Source organism: Manis javanica, chromosome 17 (genome assembly GCF_040802235.1).
Source record: "Manis javanica isolate MJ-LG chromosome 17, MJ_LKY, whole genome shotgun sequence".
NCBI lineage: Eukaryota > Metazoa > Chordata > Mammalia > Pholidota > Manidae > Manis > Manis javanica.
In genome coordinates, this window is record NC_133172.1 from 24,212,719 (window position 1) to 24,230,638 (window position 17,920).

Below are 17,920 nucleotides of genomic sequence, written 5' to 3' on the forward strand. Positions count from 1 at the left end.
CACCTCTGGGGAAGGAGTCGGGAGGCCCAGTTCTTCAATGTGCCGCCAGAGGGAGCTGCCCGCAGAGAAAGCAGAGAATCTCACCCAGGTCCGAGCCTGGGGACAACAGCAAAGTTGGGCTATTCCTAGCCTCAGTTTAACTTTCACGCTTGCAAGTCACCAGAACTCAATCAAAAGCCCCTGTTCTGGAAAGAATGGGGTTATTTCACGGCAGCCTGGGAAACACTTTGGGTTTAGGCTCTTTCTCACAACAGGGGCAGAAAGGAAACAGAAGTAACAAAATGATGAGAGAATCAAATTTCACTTATCAAAGGTAGTAAGTTCAGGTGCTGTACTTATACACAGCCCATAGTTAGCAACACTGTATTGTATACTAGGCAGGGAAACCATATGTTACATTCCTAACAGACACACACAAATGACAATAATAAAATGGGTGGGAGGAAACTTATTGTGGTGATGGGCATGGTTATGGCATGATGGTCTCACAGGTATGTACTTATCCCCAAATCCATCGAGTTAAATGCCTTAAGTATGCACAACTTTTTGGCATATACCTCTCTCTATATATGTATCTTTGAAGAAAAAAAAACAAGGTATCATACACACACACATACATACATATATATATGTATATATTTAGTTTTGAAAATGGCAAGTTTACTTGTGTGCTCTTAAGAGCTTGCGGGTTTACATGTGTGTGACCTATGTGTGAGACCATCTACCCCTGGGTCTGGGTGGATTCATCCTGAAAGAGCCATATAAGTGAGGAACTGGCTCGCTCACCCTAGAAATGGGGGATCAGGGTGCTGGTGTGAGGGGGCACCATATATATATACATACACACACTCCCCAAATACTTTACAATTCAAAAGAAAAAGAAGAAACAAAATGACTGGCAGTGTGAAGAGGCCCATCCTGTGGGTGGCCCACAGCACCTGGAAAGCCAGGCAGAGTGCTGCCTACAGAAGGGCTTTGAGCCGCAGATTCCGAATGAAGTCTGGCCTGACACTCCCCACCTGGGTGGCCCTGGGCGACCATCTCTGCGTGGGTTCTCCTATCTGTACCACGGCCATGACGACCATGCCTGCGTAGCAGGACTGCTGGTCAGGATTAAGTGGGTTAGTCTCAGGGAAGCCCCCGGAAGCCATTTTTCAGATTTGAGATGGTTCAAGGCCAGCTTGTGGATGGCTAGTGGGGGTGGAGGGTGGGGCGGTCTCCCTACATCTCTCAAGTATTCCCTAGTCCCGGTTATCCCACTCGCTCATGCCCTTTACTCCCTCCCAGGAGGTTCCTCAACTTCAGCTTTGCTCAGGAAACTGGAGCTCCCTCTACCCTGGAACCTGAGGAATAAAGCCAGCGCTTTGTGTTTTCAAACCGGAGACCCAGAGGCCCCTGGTGCCGGTTGGCATGAGGCGAGCGGGGTCCGCTTACGACTCAGGCCCAACCATCCACCAGGTATGAGCTTAGCGCCTGTGACTTCCCCAGGCTGCCGTGCTCTCTCCTGTGCGGACTGGCGGCGGGAGGGTCTTTAGGTCTGAGGGTCTGAGATCCTGACCTAGGGCCAAAGGGAGAGAAGGTCTCCCCGGGGGCTCTTACTTGAGGGAGGTCCAAGGGTACCCGCGTCGAAACCGGGGGGGAGCGGGGGGTTAAAGGCAGGGGGTGGGCATGAGTACGCCTTAGGGTCACAGGGACTCCAGACCAGGCGGCCCACGCCGGAGCCGCGCGGGGGGAGGAGGGACCCTCGGCGGCGCCCTCAGGGCCCTCCCGCGGAACCTTCCCGACTCGGGCTCCCGCTCTGCGCGCCGCCGCGGGCTCGCCGCGACCCGGAAGGCCGCGCGCCGCCGGGCCGGAAGGAGGGCGGGGCCTACGCGCCGGGGCGGGGCAGGCGGGCGGCCACGGTCCCCACGCGCCGGCCGGCCTTTGACCTCGGCGACCCGGCCGCTCCCCAGGTAAAGCGCCTCTCCTCGCCGACGCCACGCGAGCCGGGGGAGGGGACGCCCAGGGGCGGAAGCCCGCGAGCCGCTGGGTGTCGGCTAGCTGGGATCTCGTCGCGCAGGGGGTGGGCGCTATTACTGCGGTCACTTTCCGTAGGAGACGACTAGGCACGGAGGGGCTGCAGCCAGGCCAGAAGTCGGAGCAGCGGAACTGGGTTAGCCCCGGGCGGCAGACTCCAGGGCCGCCGCACCCAGCCGTGCGCCTCTGCAGTAATGCGGGTGCGTGTGTGTGCGTGTGACCTGTCTCAGTGACCCGGCTGCCCATGTGTTACCTGCCTAGTAACCTGGGTGCATGTGTGTGCGTGTGTGACTTCCCGCATAACCTGCGTGTGTGTGTGTGAGACCTGCAGTAACCGGATGCATGTGTGTGACTTCCCCAAGTAACCCGTTACCCCAGTGTGTGTGTATATGTGTGTGGCGGTTAACATATGCAAGGCAGACCTAGCAAGATACCTGTTGTGCGGGTCAGCACTTCTGGCTTTTCCCTGTGGGAAGAGGATCTGGGCACCACTTTAGAGATGATCAGGAAGGGAGGGTAATGAGTTAGTTTTGGTGAGGACTGGTAGTTTCTTTAGCCTTTTAAAAAATAAATATAGATACTTTGAGAGGTTGGAAAGTGACCTGTTATGGGCCAGGTAGGTAGGTGATGTGCATTCTGCCAGGGCTTATGGCAGAGAAAGGGCAGCTCTGGCCTCAGTTGCTGCAAGAAGGCAGATCCATTGTGGCTTGCTCTTCCGACTTTTCAGGAGAAATTAGGAGTCAGGTATATGTGAAATCTCTGATTTTTAAGTACCGGCAACCAATTTAATTTTTTAAATGTCTGTGGACTCATCCGATAATGTTGGTATGATCCACCTGCAACCTTTGCACTGGGGCATAGACAGGTGGGAAGACAAGATTTACAAGAATCAGTGCACACAGTGGACTTTTAAAATTCCACCAAAGAAGTAGAAACTATTGAGAATAGATACCAGGATTTCTAAGAAGCTCCACTTCTCTAGTTTTTTTTGAAGAACAGGGTGCAAGGAGGTCTGTGTTAGTTCTAAAGCCTTCCTTTCCTCTCCCTCCTCTCTCACAATCTGGTCCATCTCAAGAAGCCAGGTTGCAGCCCAGAGAAGGGCTCTCCTCCCTCTTCCCTAGAACCCTCCTGTAATCGGGATGAACCTGGGTGCTTGTAAGAAACCAGGGCTTCAAGTTGGCATTTGCCTTCCCTGTGGCTGGCTGGCAGATGGGCTTTCTGTGACCAGAGCCTGTTTTGTAGACAAATCTGATTGTGAAATTGGTGTGGTACTGGGGAGGGAGGCCCCACTTCCACTTCTCTTCAGTTCTATACCCATCAGAGTACTCCACTGCCTCCTCCCCCCTCCCTCACTTCCCTGTCACTTACTGACAAAGGCAAGATTGGAGCAGGAGAAGGGGAAGCAATCCTGGCTCCCTTCCTCAATCTGGCCAGCCTAGAGAAGTCAGGAGGCTGAGTTTTCCAGCAAGGACTCAGGAGATGGGGTCACAAAGTTTTCTTTCACAACTAGAGCCTACTGATGCTCTAACTTCGAAAATGGTTGTTGCAAGGAAATTAAACCAGCTTTCTCTTGGTTCAGGACAGCCACAATGCCACCCCTACCTGTGGGGTGGAACTATTGAACCCAGCAGGAGTTGGGCCACTTCTCCCCCTGCCCTCCCACACACCCCGGCACCTGCTGGTCCTCCAGTTCTGCAGAGCCCTGGGCTTGTGCCTTGTGCTGGCCTGATTGGGTTAAATGGAGGTTGGAAGTAGTATTTGCACAATGACGCCTTATTAGCCTCTGTGGGTTTCAACTTAAAGTCAGAGCAGGTCGGAAGCTGGGTTTTTTGATAGACAATAAAGGATAAAGTGGCTGTTTCCTGCCTCTTTTACATGCATTTTCTTGCTGTGCAGGAACCATTTCAAGAGTACAGATCCATAATTCTGCAGAAAACCTGTTTTAGGAGTGGCACCTGGGCTGTGTGCACTGGTCTGGAAGCCAGCCTTGCAGACCAAGCTTTGCAGGCTGAAGGTCTTCATGTTCCTGGGAATGGGAGGCTCATTGCAGCCTCCCGAGGGGTCTTCCTGGGAGGGGACCTGAGCTTCATTTCCCTTTTTCTAGCATAATTGACAGATGAAAAACTGGATATAAACCAGAACTATGCTAGAAGGTGATTAAATATTTTACAGAAGGATTTTTAACTTTTTGAAAGGTTTTACCCTGAGATTAGTTCCTTTGGTTATCTTAATATTTGAAATAAATTAGTATTTGAAATAAAACTCATTTTGTTTGTCTACATAGTTTCACAGGCTATTGGGTAAAATAAGTTATGTTATCCATCATCCCATTTTTGAGTGGCTTCTGCCATGTGCAGTTTCTTTACTCATATAATGCTATTTCATTATCTTGATGTTCATGTGTGGACAGGTCTTGAACCTCAAGTGGGCTCTCTTCCTAGGAGGAGAAAGAAGCATACACTGTCTTTGCAAGTGGTTGCAGGTGGTGAGCAGAGAGGCCTGGAAGCCAGGCAGCATTTTGGCAATATAGGACACATGGGAGCCAGAGCAGGGATAGGCACACCTGAATTCTCTCCCAGTCCCTTAGGCAACCCTGCAGTACCTGCATGTACCTCTGCTGCCTGTCTCACCCCACTTGGTCAAACTGTTGTCAGGCAACTGCATCTGGGGAGCTTTCTCCCTGTGCATGAGGTGAAACCTCAGCCTGGACAGGGGAAGGTTCTTGACTCTGAACAAAGAATTCTTGAACAGGTCAGATGATACACTCATAAGAAAGGAATTCATTAAAGTGAGAGTAGTAGTGAATGGCAGCAGCCATGCAGACAGCAGAAAGCAAGGAAGAGCAGAGGGTGGAAAGGGAGACTCATTGAACTCATGCTTCATGCAGGGCAAATTTCTTGCCAACTCCTAAAGCCAGGGTCACCTGGCGTCCAGTGTCCACTTGAATTGGCATGGTGTGGGAACTAAGCCTCTACCATCCCAGGATTTGGGGGAGTCGCAGTGCACTGGATGGAGCGAGATTATGTTCTGAGAACTTTGCAAAGAGGAGATTTTTGGGCAGCCTGCTAAAGAGCATGATCGTACAGCCACAGTTCTGCCCAGGTCACCTAGGCGATGGGAACTTGCAAGCCCAAACCAGAGATCTCAGCAGCCCTCTGTACTTGTCGGAAATAGGACAGAGAAAGTGAAGACTTGTGCTTAAGTCTAGAAAATAGAATGAATTAGTGAAGTAACAAAGATGCTTACCACTGGAAGAGTGCAGAGACAAAACGCAGTTAAGTTGAGCTGTGAGAAGTCTTTATATAAGGCAAAAAGTACACACTTAAAGGGGAGTGCAGGCAACCGCAGGAGGCCCACTTAAGGACTTAGGATTCTGTCTTTGAAGGCTTCCAAGAATGGGGCAAAGGACGGAGGTGGGGGTGAATGTAGGCTGGACTTGGTCCCATGATGTCTCTCTCTGGTCACCATCCACAGTCCTCTAGATACTCTGTAAGATAAACTTAGCACAAGGAATTTATTGATTCAGTTCTTCTCCAAGGTCTGATTACCCTCAAGCAAAACTGGGAACGTATCGCTTAAAACTGCTTGCCCTGCCTAAGAAAGATTGTTGGCTGATTACCGAAGAATATGTTAGGAATCTTACCTCCTAACTCCTTGGTTTTTAAAATGGAATCTTAGCCTTAAAATGGAGTCCCTCCTTTTCTTACTATACTGTTTATATCTTGGCATTTTTAATCATAGGCAGGAAAAGTTAATCATGTGCTTGTCCCATGTCCCTGCCCTACCTCACAACAGGCACATCTGGGGGACACCTGTGTCCAGTTTCTGAACTCAGGGACTGAGTAACGTCTTGGGTCATGCTCCCCTAGAATATTGCTGCCCAGAATGAGGTAAGAAACCACCTGGGTGCAGTCTCAGCCCAGCCATACTGGCTGTATTTAACAAGATCTTCAGTACTCCTGTGCATTTGTGGAGAATCACTGATCTCAGGAATAGCAAAAGGGAAAAGGGGAAATTTACAGAGGCCAGACACAGGTACTTCTTTCCTCTCCTGGGACACAGAGAAATTCTGAAAACCTGACTTGTGGTATGGTAGAATTGAAGAATCGTTCTAAAGGCTCAAAGTTCTCTCTCAGGATCAGGAGGATAATTTTACATTATCCTTGGGTCAAAAGAAAGCTTATATAACCAAAAGATAGTGAGCAGTAGGGTCTGCCCTAAACCACCTTAGTCAAGTTCCTTTAGCAACTGTTGGCATGTGTCAACATGTTGAATGAAAAGGGGAATATTGGAAAGTGCCCGCTGAGCCAGGGTCTGGCTGAAGCTGGAAGAAGTGGCTCTTTGCCACTTTGACTTGACTTCCCAGCCCTGCCAGGTAGCCCATTAGTGTTGGGGCTCTCCACTCCTACTGACCCTGGGGCAGAGCCTGCCTTTGTCTCTGCCTCCTATTTTCCCCACAGTGTGGCAAAATGCAGGTCTGCCTCTCCTGACCCCAAAGAAGTTCTAAAGGTGAGTAGTCCAAAGGTCCATCTTTCCCTCTGTCTATCCATATATATGCAAACCCCTGGGATTCTTTGATTTCCTTTATTCTCTAGTTGTTTAATGTGACATCCTGTCCCTGCCTTTAACATCCCACATGTAGAATTGGATTGACTTTAAGAGTGGTTGCTTATAGAAGCCAGTGGTATGTATTAGTAACAGAATGTTCATGTAGAGCCATCATGTCGGAGAGTGTGCAGTGTTCCAGACTTCCACCAGGCACTTTGCATCCATTCTGTTTACGCTTTACAAGAATCTAGCCTGTGGGTGGTTCTCTCCATTTTACAGCCAAGGAATCTGACACTGCTCACATGGTTGGCAAGTGAGGTCACAAGGCCAGTGTGGCTGCAGAGTCCCGTACTTTCCCCTTCCCTGATTCGGCGTGAGCTCAGATGACCTGTCACTCAAGAGGAGATACCAGGCTGGGACTGTCCGCACTCTACCAAGCTTTGTGCTTCAAGAATTGCCTGAGCCAGTGGAAAGGCCACTCATGCAAGAGAGGTCAGACTTGCCTCACTGTGATGAACTGGTGGAGCATGTGGCTGGGATTGCTCCTTAATCTGTCATAAATCAGAAGGTAATCAGAGGGCAAAGACCTTTCATCCACTCTGCTGATTCTGTTTGCTTGTTCACCAAATGCTGCCTTGCTTTCTTTGTGACAAAGAACTTGCCACATGACTGTCTCTCATGCATGTCTCAGAGCTACTATTCTCTACTGATAATGAGGAAGAGTAACATTTGGGTGGAAATACTCCTGACCTCATTAAAATCCTCCCTCTGAAATGTTTCTTTTGAGGCCTGCCAAAATGCCCATTATGGTGGAAGACATTATGAAACTGCTCTGCTCCATTTCCGGGGAGAGGAAAATGAAGGCTGCCGTCAAGCACTCTGGGAGGGGCGCCCTGCTCACGGGAGCTGTGGCGTTTGTTGGCGGTTTGGTTGGTGGCCCACCAGGACTAGCTGTTGGTAAGTGCCAGTGCCCTGCAAGTGACAGCCAGCTTGTACGTATTGTAAAAAGGCTTTTGAAACATAGAGACCTCATAGAAGTGTCTGTCCTGTGTGTGAGAAGATTGTTGAGTTAAGGTTGCATCTGTGAAATGATCTTTGTGTACATAATTTGTCCTACTAAAAATATAAGCTTCTTTGTGAATGTCTCAGAAGTGCAGGGTGCTCTTGAAAATGACATTTGTGTCATTAAAACCAGGAGGACAGTTTTCCTCCCAGGGGAGTGTCCAAGAGTCTGAAGATACCAGGGTATCCTGGGTCCCTCAGATGGTCTTACTCCTCCCGTCACCATTACATGTCACCGCAAAATGGAACCAAGGAGAAAGCTGAGATTTGTCAGGCACTTCTTTGGAAAGGATGCTGTCTGGCCACTTTACGTAAGCTTATAAAGAGCTTCCCCATTTGGGAAGCAAATAGTCCAGTGCAGAAAAAGCAACAATCTAACTTCTAGAGTGGTCATCCCTACACCTTGGTTTTACCACCTGATTCTCTTTGGGAACCAGTTTCTGGCAATGAATGAAACTGATTTTCCCACCATTCCTTAGACCTAGGATGAGGTTGCATCCTTTGGATTAGGAGCAGGAAGAATTCCTTTGGATAGAAGCAGGAAGAACCATGGGTCAGTGTGGTGCCAGAGAGCTGGCTGCCATTCAGGCCTGACCTGAAGAGGGGCCAGATAAGGCCTCCCTTGAGGTGTCTCACATGGACCCTACAGCTCAGGGCATCCACTAAAGGCATGATCTGCCACACTGGGCTCAGCGAACATATACTGAGTGCCTGTTCTGTGTCAGGTAGCCTGTGCTGGGGACACAGAGGCCTCAGGCACTCAGTCTGGTGGAAATCCTTTCTGTGTGGCTCATAGTCCTCATGTGAATACAGGCAATACAGGCTGGAGAGATGAAGTTGAGTTCTGTTATCCAGCTCACTGGCAGGGCTACCTCCTCTGTTGTTCCCTTTGGTAGCAGGATTGGCATTCAAAGACATTCCATCAAGTGAGGCCACACTGGAGAGAAAACTCAGCATGTAAGTGGCCCCAGACCTTCAATCTGTACATTTCCTTAACAAACTCTGAATTAGGAAGTCCTAACTTCAGCTGTTTGCCATCCAGGAAGTAGCCAGGTTGGGAGAACATAAGGCCATTGCCTTTCTTCATCAGTGACAGTTTTTATTTTTGTCCAACCCCATCTAATGTATTCAGGGAGGGCTTGCTGGGATCATTTATCACATAGCTGTCTGCCCAGATGCCATTTTTGGAGTATGTTTTTTATTCAGATTATGCGTGAAAACTGGGATGTCTTTTAGGAAACCCTAGGGATTCGCTACTTACAGCCCCTGGTCATGGGCAGGAGCATCATTCTACCCAGAAAACAAAGGAATTTTCTCTTCTACAAAGTGTTAGTAATTTGCTGGTCGATTCTCCTGGAGACTTTTTGCATTAAGTGCTGTTTTCAATCAAATATTGATGTTCTCATAAAGGTTTAGTGGAGATGAGTGCAACTCTTGTCAGCTCTAAGCATTTCACTGGTGTCTTGGGGAAGAGTGCAGTAGTACTTGTAAATCACCAGTTTTCCCTCCCCAGAATGCTCCTTTCTTTCCAAGTGGAGGGGAAGCCTGTCGAGGCCTGTGTTCAGCCTCCAGGATGTGAGGCTGGCCTGGACTCAGTACCAGAGGAGATTGTGCTCCCACGTGCCTCCACACTGGTCATCCTGAGAGACACAGGTTTTACTGTCTGTTGGCTGAGTCCAGCCTACAAATGGGTTGTCTCTAGCCTGGGCTGTATTCTTTTACATATAATCTTTTTATTTTGGAATAATATTAGATTTAGATTTACAGAGAAGTTGTGAAGAGAATTCCCATAAATCCCTCATCCAGTTTTGCTTTCCCTGCATTAACATATTACCACGGTACCTGTGTCAAAACTAAGAAGCCAATGCTCACACATTACTAGTAACTATTCTCAAGACTTTATTTGTATTTTACCAGTTTTTGCATTGATGATCTTTCTCTATCCCAGGATCCAGCTCAAGGTGCACCACGTCCCGTTAGTCTTCCCTGGCCTGTGACAGTTTCTCAGGCTTTTTGCGTTTTTCACGACCTTGACAGTTTTGAGGAGTCCCAGTGAAGTATTCTGTAGAGCACTTCTCAATGTAGATTAGCTGAAATCTTTCCCATGATTAGATTAGGAAAGAATACCACACAGGTGAAATGCTTTTCTCATAGTACAATTTTAGGGATGTGACATTCACAGGCCCTCCCTTGTGATGTTCACCCTGATCACCTGTCAAGGTCCTGTCTGCCAGGTTCCTCCACTGCAAAGGTACTATTTCCCCTTACCATACTCTATTCTTTGGAAAAAAGTCACTAAGTCCCAGTTAGGCCGCATCTTTTAAATATCTGATTGCCAATATTTAAAAGTCACGGGATTTTTAAGAAGATACAAATCTACTATTCCATGTGACAGCAATCGGCTTGCATATGGTAGCCACTGCACCTTTAGACAGGGACCCAGCTCACCATAGGCCCACTCAGCTAACTAGTCCTTCCAGTTGCCTGCCTGGCCTCTGAAAGTACTTTAGTTTGAGACCCCTGCCCTTGGGCAACTTCCTGCAGTAGACCTGAACCCAGCCTATTTAGGTGGAATTTGGTGTGGATACAGGGTCTTCAAGTTCCAACATAGGGTGCCTTTGTTTTGATAATAATTTACAAGTAAAAAGAATGTTTGTGTCCTTTTGGGGTAGCAGAAAAAGAAACAGTTGAATATATAAAATTTGTTATTTATTGTCATGCAACTTTGGAGGGATTATATGAAAAACATTGCTTCAAGAGAAAAGTTTCCCTAATCTGTCCCAAGGGTCCTTTAACCACATTATTTCATTGGAAATTTCCAAAGTTCAGGGGCAAAGGCCATATTAGCCACTCAGTGGAAAAAACAGCCTTTACCACTGACATGGTTCTTCTTGAAAATGTGTTTATTTCTTAGCCCTCTCCTTTGTGACGAAAGACATTTTTATGGAAGCATAAAAACCTTCAGCCCATAAAGAGGGTTTTAGTTATCACAGCTCTGAGGTGGGAGATGCTTCATGTTGCATCCATGAGGGCAGAGCTTAAAGAAGGGCATGTTTGGGTGTCAATTACCTAAGCCAAATGGACCGAAGACCGCATAAACCTTTGCCCTCCACGCTGCCTGATGGAGCAAGCATGAGATTGAGGCATTGTGACCCACTCATGAATGTGCTCACTTATTATGATGGTGGATGTGCTCTCAGTGAGAACCTAAGGCCATCATTTATGAATAAGGGCCAACTAATTGAACCCTTCCTTGTTTTGTAGGGGGTGCCGTTGGGGGTCTATTAGGTGCATGGATGACGAGTGGACAGTTTAAGCCAATTCCTCAGATCCTAATGGAGCTGCCTCCTGCTGAGCAACAGAAGCTCTTTAATGAAGCCACTGCCATCATCAGGCACCTGGAATGGACAGATGCTGTGCAGCTGACCACACTGGTCATGGGCAGTGAGGCTTTGCAGCAACAGCTGCTGGCCATGCTGGTGGGATACGTCACCAAGGAGCTCCAGGCAGAAGTTCAGTATGATGACTAGGCTGCTCCTCCAGGAGGTGGTGGTCTCATGTAGATGATTCTCCCTACTGGGGGAAGGTGAGCAGAGAGTTGGGAGGGGCCACACATCCTCAGCCTATTACCTAAACCGGAGCGAAGTCCGCTGGAGAGGCTACTGCTGTGCTGTGCCACATTCTGGAAAGTACTTATGAAGGCGTTGCATTTTGTGGTAGTGCGTGTATGCTGACCTCCCTTTGCCTGGGAAGCTGGCGAGAAGCAAAGGCATGCCTGTGGCAGACATCTGGATGTCTGAGTCTGCTCTCACTCCCGTGGGGGTGTGGAGGAAGGTCGGCATGTTCAGCCTTCTCGTCTTCTCAAGACAACACCTTCACCCTCTTCTAGGCTCGGGTCTCAGGACCTTGGAGCTGGCCCATGCTGGAACCAAGTTAGCTCTTGAATGCACCCCTGCCCAATGGCTTCTGAGTGGCCTCATGGAGGGGGCACTCAGTCTGTTGAGGGAAGCCACAAATGTCAGTTACCCAGCCCCTTCTCCCCCTAGCTGCCACCAGGCTCTTGCTCTCCCAGGACTTACTTCCATCTGAAAAGTCATGGTAGCTCTTGAGTTCTGCTTTTTAAATTAAATTCTTTCACTAAAAAGTATTGCTCTTTCTGGAATGGTAGGGTCATAAACTATTTCTAAGAAATGTGTTCACCCTGAATTTCCCCTAATACTATGTTCATTTTGCTTTCAGAGCCACAACTTGACTGTCATCAAATTGCAACAGTTTTTTTCTCGACAGTCCTTTTTCCACATTTTTGTGTAAAACATGTCTACCCATCATTTGGAGTCATAGCCACGGAACACAAGGGAGAAGATACTGGATTTGTGGCTTTTAAAGAATGAGAGAAGGCGCCTGATTCCAGGGCCTGAGACCTGACTTTCCAGGCCAATTTGGCCTCCCTGTCCTGCCAGTGTGCACACACCACCCTGAGCTTTCGCTAACAGCCACAGAATGTCCCTCAGGTCCCAGGCCCTGGGGCAGGGTGGAGACTTGAGGCTCTTTGCATGAACAGAGGCAACATAGGCCTCCCTGGGAGTACAGAGGGAGGTCCTCCTGCTGCTGAGAGCCAGTATCCTGGTACCTCCATGTGTGTAAAGAAAACTTCAGGGTGAACTAGAAACCCGGGTGATAAAGGAAGGTTAAGCCATTATGTCTCAGAAAAATTGCTCTTCTGCTGGTTCATCCAAGACAAGTCAGGTCCCTGACAGGCCCCACTCCTATAGTTGAAGCCATTGGGTTCATTATGTACTGCTTGAGTTGGGGACAGGGTGAGGGTCCATTCAGATGATTCTCCTAACTCAGAAGGTGACGGGAATTGGGGAAGCCCCACCCCAGGGGACACAGGTGGTCCCAGCTCAGAGGTTGCCACCATTGTACCCTGGAGCCCTTCCCTGCCCCGCTACCACCTGCCTTTACTCCTGGGAAAAACGTCCTGGGGAGGTGATGGCCTGACTCTTGACCAGTTGTGTGTCAGATGGAGCAGACTTGCTGAGCTAAGTCACCCTTGATGAGACGAGTCTGGGGTGATTTGCAGTGGGCTTTGGGTCCAAGAGTCCAGTCTCTCCCAGGAGCTGAATGCAACTTCCTTGCTTTTCCCTCAGATTTTTCTCAGCTTCTATGTGTTTAGTATTTGTATCTTTTTTGTAAAAATATTTATTTATTTATTTTTGATTAGGACATACCAGTCTGGTATAAAACTGAAAAGATACCAGAAGGCACAAATGGAGAAGGAAAGCTCCTATGCTGACCCCTGTCCTAGCCCCTCCCTAGAGGCTGCCTCTGTACCAATTTCTTGTTCATTGCTTTAACTCTGTTTTCAAATAGTATTTGAAAATATACTCATTTCCTTTTGTCAGTGTTTGTTGCTGAAAACTTAGAAAAAAACAGAAAAAAGATGAAATAAACACCACTACAAACTTCACTAGTCAGAAAACCGCTGTTAACAAATTTGGCATGTATCATGCAAACCATGTAATGTGCATTTCTAATGAACTTGCATCTTAATGTTTAGGCCTCTGAATATTTTTACCAACTGACATTAACATGTGCAATGTAATTTAAAATTTCTTGTAAACATGTGTAGTAGCTCTATAACATTCCATTGTGCTTAAGCCTGCCCCTGATGTGGTTTCCTTTGTAGGTGTTTACCATTATAATGCGGCAGTGAACACTTCTGTTCATATTTTGGATTATGACAGATACTCTTTATGAATGATTCCCTAAAGTGAAATTGCTGGACTAAAGCATACAATATTTTTTTAAGGCTATTGTTATATTTGGTCAAAATTCTTTTTAGATAGGCAGTATCCATAATTTGTTTTCCCAAAAACAAGGTTTTTGGGGGTGAACATATCACTGCATCCTCACCAAAAAATAGAATGATAGTGTTTTAAATCTTTATTAATTTTATGGGTGATAAGTGACATCCTGGTTTGATTTGTTTTCCTTTGGATTGAGAATGGGATTGACAAGGCCTGAATCACCTCCTGGCAGACACCTGCCCAGGTGGTGCAGAGAGCTCCCAGGCCCCTGTGGCTGAGGCCCAGCACAGGCTAAAGAGGCCATGACCTAAGCAGGGGGCTGCTGCAGCCTGGCCCTACCTGTGGCTAGCCCATGATGGCTGGCTGGGTGGTAATGGTGGGGTGGCTAGAAAATGGCAAGGGGCTGCCAGCAGGGTAAGGTGGCAGCTGGAGAGGAAGCCTTGGTGGGGGACCCAGTAATTATGAAAATAAACCATCTGCTCTGGGCTGGTTACTAACTTGCTTTGGGTATCAATGTGGCAGTGCCAAGCAAGATATTTCACAAGCAGATGGTGTATTTTTAGCTAGAATGGACTTTTCAATTTTTCTGTTTTTTGAGATGTCTGGCTTGGAAGTAAACGATGGAAGTGGTTGCGATGTGGGAGGCTGGGCAGACAGGCTCAGGGTTTGAAAGTGTCGGCTCCCCATTAGTTATTGAGAGGTGCCACCTAGTGGGCAAGTGGGTGCATCCTGTCTCCTTCCCTCCCAGCAGGCCCACCAAGCCTTCTCGGGGTCACCGGCCAGGCCAGGATATGGCTCCACAAGGATGCTCTTTTATAAGTTCCCCATGGGAGTGGACAGGGGTCTTCCTGAGGTTTTAATAAGCCAAGAACAGAACATCAGCCGTGTCTCCTGCAAAGTTTTTGCCTATAAACCAGAATGTCTCTCAATCTTTAATAATCTACATATGGTAATTAAGAAATGCCAGGATTTATCTAAACCACATGTGAGGGGGACTATCTGATGTGATTTCAGTTTGTTGGGAGGAGATAAATGACTTTATTGCTGGAGGAGGCTTCTCGGACTATTAGTTATGACAAGGGTGGTCAGGAGGCCAAACTTGGGCCTGGCTAACTGAATTGCAGCCTGGGGGCAGCTCTGGGTACCCCAAATGCTGGTAAATGGGGGTGTTGAAAAATGTTTTTCTAAACTAAGGGAAGGACTTTTCTCACTTGTAATTAGCAAATGCAAGGATAATATCTAGTATATAATATGTCACACAACAATTAATTAGTGAAAATAAATACAAATGATCAAACCCAGAACTGGCAAGGTTATGGGAAAACAATGCATACACACACACAGTATTGGAGAAAGTACACACTGATAAGTCTTTTGGGAGAGTGATTTGAAGAAAAAAAGTCTCAGGAACCATAAAATTGTATATATTTTCCAGCCAACAAATCTCACTTTAGGGAAAACATTACAATAAAATAATTCAAATGGGGAAAAGATAAAGATATTCATAGCTTTGATGTTTATGATAGTAGGGAAAAAGAAACAATTCCAATGTTAAACAAGAGGGAAATCATGAACTATATATGTGGGCAGTATAATGGGATACTAATAGCCAATTTTAATAAGTAGTAAATGGGGATGCGTGTGTGAAATCAGTAGAATTGCTCTGTACCCATTATTTACTTCACAGCAGTTTCATCCTATGTGCTTGGGAGAAAATAAGAAAAAGACAATTGTAACAGGTGCTGCTGGTCTTTAGGGCCTCCTCTGAGGTGAGGGTGTGGCTCAGGAAGCTGGACAGGCAGGCAAAAATTTCTAAGTGTAGGCATCTTGTGCCTGAGGGGATTCTAGTGTTAACAAATGTGAATTATTTACCTGTCCGAAACCAACAAGAAGTAAACTGGTCCCCAGCTCCCTGGGGCTGTCTCCCAGGGACTGTCAAGGGCACCTTGACACAAGGTAGCATCCTCACAAGCCCTGTGTGGGCCCTACGTCCTCAGAGGCATGGTTCTACTGCAACATGAAATTCCCGAGCACAGTCCCAGATGGGTGACACATGTGCCCCATGAAAACTATTTAATGTACATGTGCCCCTGACCAAGGCAGGAGGGCCAGCCATGCTGGGAGCTGTTTTGGGTGTAGGGTTTTCTCTCTGGGCCTATCCAATAGAAATACAACACAAGCCACACGTGTGAGCCACATAAATCATTTTAGATTTTTTAGTAACCACATTTTTAAAAAGTAAAATGGAACAGATGAAATTAGTTTAGTGATATACTTTATTTAACCCAACATAGCCAACATTTCAACATGTAATTGATACAAAAGATTGAGATAATTTCCATTTTTATAGTAAGTCTCTGAAACCAGTGCATATTTTACACTTACAGTACACGTTAGATCTGACTAGCCACATGTCAAGCTACATGTGGTCAGTGGCTACTGTATCAGGCATTACAACTCTATAAGATACATAATAGAAAGTGGAAAGATGAAAGATTTTTCTTTTCCATTTCAGTTGCCCTATAAGGGTTGGGAACCTCTTTCTGTCCCTTCTCTTTGAAAGTTCAGTATCTGGGCTTGTCTGAGTTGCTTGTTAGAGATCAAGAGTAGGCTGGATGGTTCTGTGGACTGAATTGTGTCCCCTCCCAAAGTCATAGGCTGCAGCTGCAACCTGCAATGTTATGGTATTTGGAGATGGAGCCTTTTGGGAGGTGATCAGTGTTAGATGAGGCCATGAGGGGGGATCCCCATGATGAGATTAGCACCCTTAGGAGAAGAGACAGCAGAGAACTTGGTCACTCTCTGCCGTGTGAGGACACAGTGAGAAAGTGGCATCTACAAACCAGGAGCTCTCACCAGAACCTGACCCTGCTGGCATCCTGATCTCAGGTTTCCAGCCTCCAGAACTGAAAGCAAGAAATGTCTTCTGTTTAAGCTGCCTGGTGTGTGGTCCTTTGTGCTCTGGGCACAAGGAGTCCTGAATCCCCCTCCCCTCCCCACCTGCGCCAGCCTAGTTGGCTGTGGCTAAAGAAAAACACCTGACCCCAAAGAGGCCTCACTTTCAATTCACATCACTGAGCTCAGAGGGGCCTGCAATGTCACTGGCAAGTACCCTATATTTTCTCAGCCCACTTCCGCTCCCACTAACCTCTCTTTCCTCAGCTCTCAGCCTTTCCTCCTCTGCCTTCTCTCCAGTGGTGACCCTGGTTCCTGTTTCACTGAGGAAAGGGAAGTGACCAGAAAAAATGTTCATTACCTACATCCCTCCTCCTGTTACTATGAACTGACCTTGCCCTTGACTTAGACCAGCCACTGCCCTGGGCAGCCCCTCCCCTCCTCCTCCCTCATTGCCATTGCTATGGGAATGTAAAATGGGGCAGCCACTTTGGGGAACAGTTTGATAATACCTCAAAATATTAAATAGAGTTATCATAAGAGCTAGCCTTTCTACTCCTAGGTTTACACCCAAGAGAATTGAAAACACATGTCCACACAAAAACTTTACACGAATGTTCATTAGCAGCATTTTCACAATAGCCAAAAAATGTTAACCCAAATGTCCATCAGTTGATGAGTGGATAACAAAACATGGTATACACATTGGAATATTATCAGCAATAAAAAGGAATTATATACTGATACATGCTACAACATGGGTGAACTTTGAAATATGCTAAGAAGCCAGTCATAAAAGATGACATATTATATGATTCCACTTACATGAAATGTCTGACATCTTTTTCTCACCGTGCCCCCTCATATCCAATCTATTAGCAAATTGTGTTTGTTCTATCTTTAAATATATCAGTAATTTAATCTCTTTTCAGCACTTCCCCTGGACGCTGGCCCAAGCCATCATCACTTCCTGCCTCCTCAGAGGTTTCCTAGTTGCCCTGGGGGGTCCTCTTGTCAGGCTCTTTGGCAGCTCTTGATCCTGCTGAAACCAGTCAGACCGTGCCCCTTCTCCGCTGAAACCTTCCCATGACACCTGCTGTGTCACTCTAAGGAAAAGCCAGTCCTTACAGTGCCTCCAGGGCCGCTTCCTTCTCCTCTCCCCTTATGTCTTCCTCTCCTGCCGCTCTCCTCACTTGCTTGGCTCCAGGCACACTGGCCTCCTCCAAGCCCTTGACCATGCCAGGGACATTCCCAGCTCCAGGCATCTGCACTTGTTGCTGCTTCTGCCCTGAATGTTCTCCCAATTACCTGTCTTGTTTCCTTCAAATCTTGGCTCAACTTCACCTTTTCACTGAAGACTTGCTGACCACTTGATCTGAAATTATAGCCACCCAGCCCTCACTATCCCCTACCTTGTGTTGCTAAGATCTACAGCGCTCAAAACCTTCTAAAATATACCATTATTCGTTTAGGGATTTTTTTTTCCTGATGGAGAGGATCTATATCAAAGAGAAAAATATTGACATAATCTTTTCAGAAAATAAGCAACAAAAAAGCACATCAGCAAAGCTGAACTAACAAGGCACACA

At 47.1% G+C, this 17,920-nt stretch overlaps 1 protein-coding gene across 12 annotated transcripts; it reads left to right on the forward strand.

Annotated features, from left to right (window-relative positions):
* Positions 1–1,836: 1,836 nt before the first annotated feature.
* C17H19orf12 (chromosome 17 C19orf12 homolog) lies at positions 1,837–13,448 on the forward strand. Of its 12 annotated transcripts, XM_037021488.2 has the most exons (7): positions 1,838–1,952; positions 2,095–2,216; positions 5,812–5,906; positions 6,477–6,525; positions 6,844–7,056; positions 7,352–7,521; positions 10,891–13,448. In XM_037021488.2, the coding sequence occupies exons 5-7, from the start codon at positions 7,046–7,048 to the stop codon at positions 11,154–11,156; spliced, it is 447 nt and encodes a 148-aa protein (XP_036877383.1). In that variant the 5' UTR covers positions 1,838–1,952; positions 2,095–2,216; positions 5,812–5,906; positions 6,477–6,525; positions 6,844–7,045; the 3' UTR covers positions 11,157–13,448. The 12 variants fall into 12 exon arrangements, 11 of the variants coding, with proteins under 11 accessions (XP_036877383.1, XP_036877384.1, XP_036877388.1 ...); XR_005062163.2 differs by lacking the exons at positions 5,812–5,906; positions 6,477–6,525 and having other exon boundaries at positions 1,837–1,952; positions 10,891–11,212; positions 11,866–13,448; XM_037021489.2 differs by lacking the exon at positions 6,477–6,525.
* Positions 13,449–17,920: the final 4,472 nt, after the last annotated feature.

Bases quoted from the DNA above. Each gene is read 5' to 3' on its own strand.
- C17H19orf12 (XM_037021488.2), top strand. The intron at 7,522-10,890 runs GTAAGTGCCAGT...CTTGTTTTGTAG, and splicing joins CCCACCAGGACTAGCTGTTG to GGGGTGCCGTTGGGGGTCTA.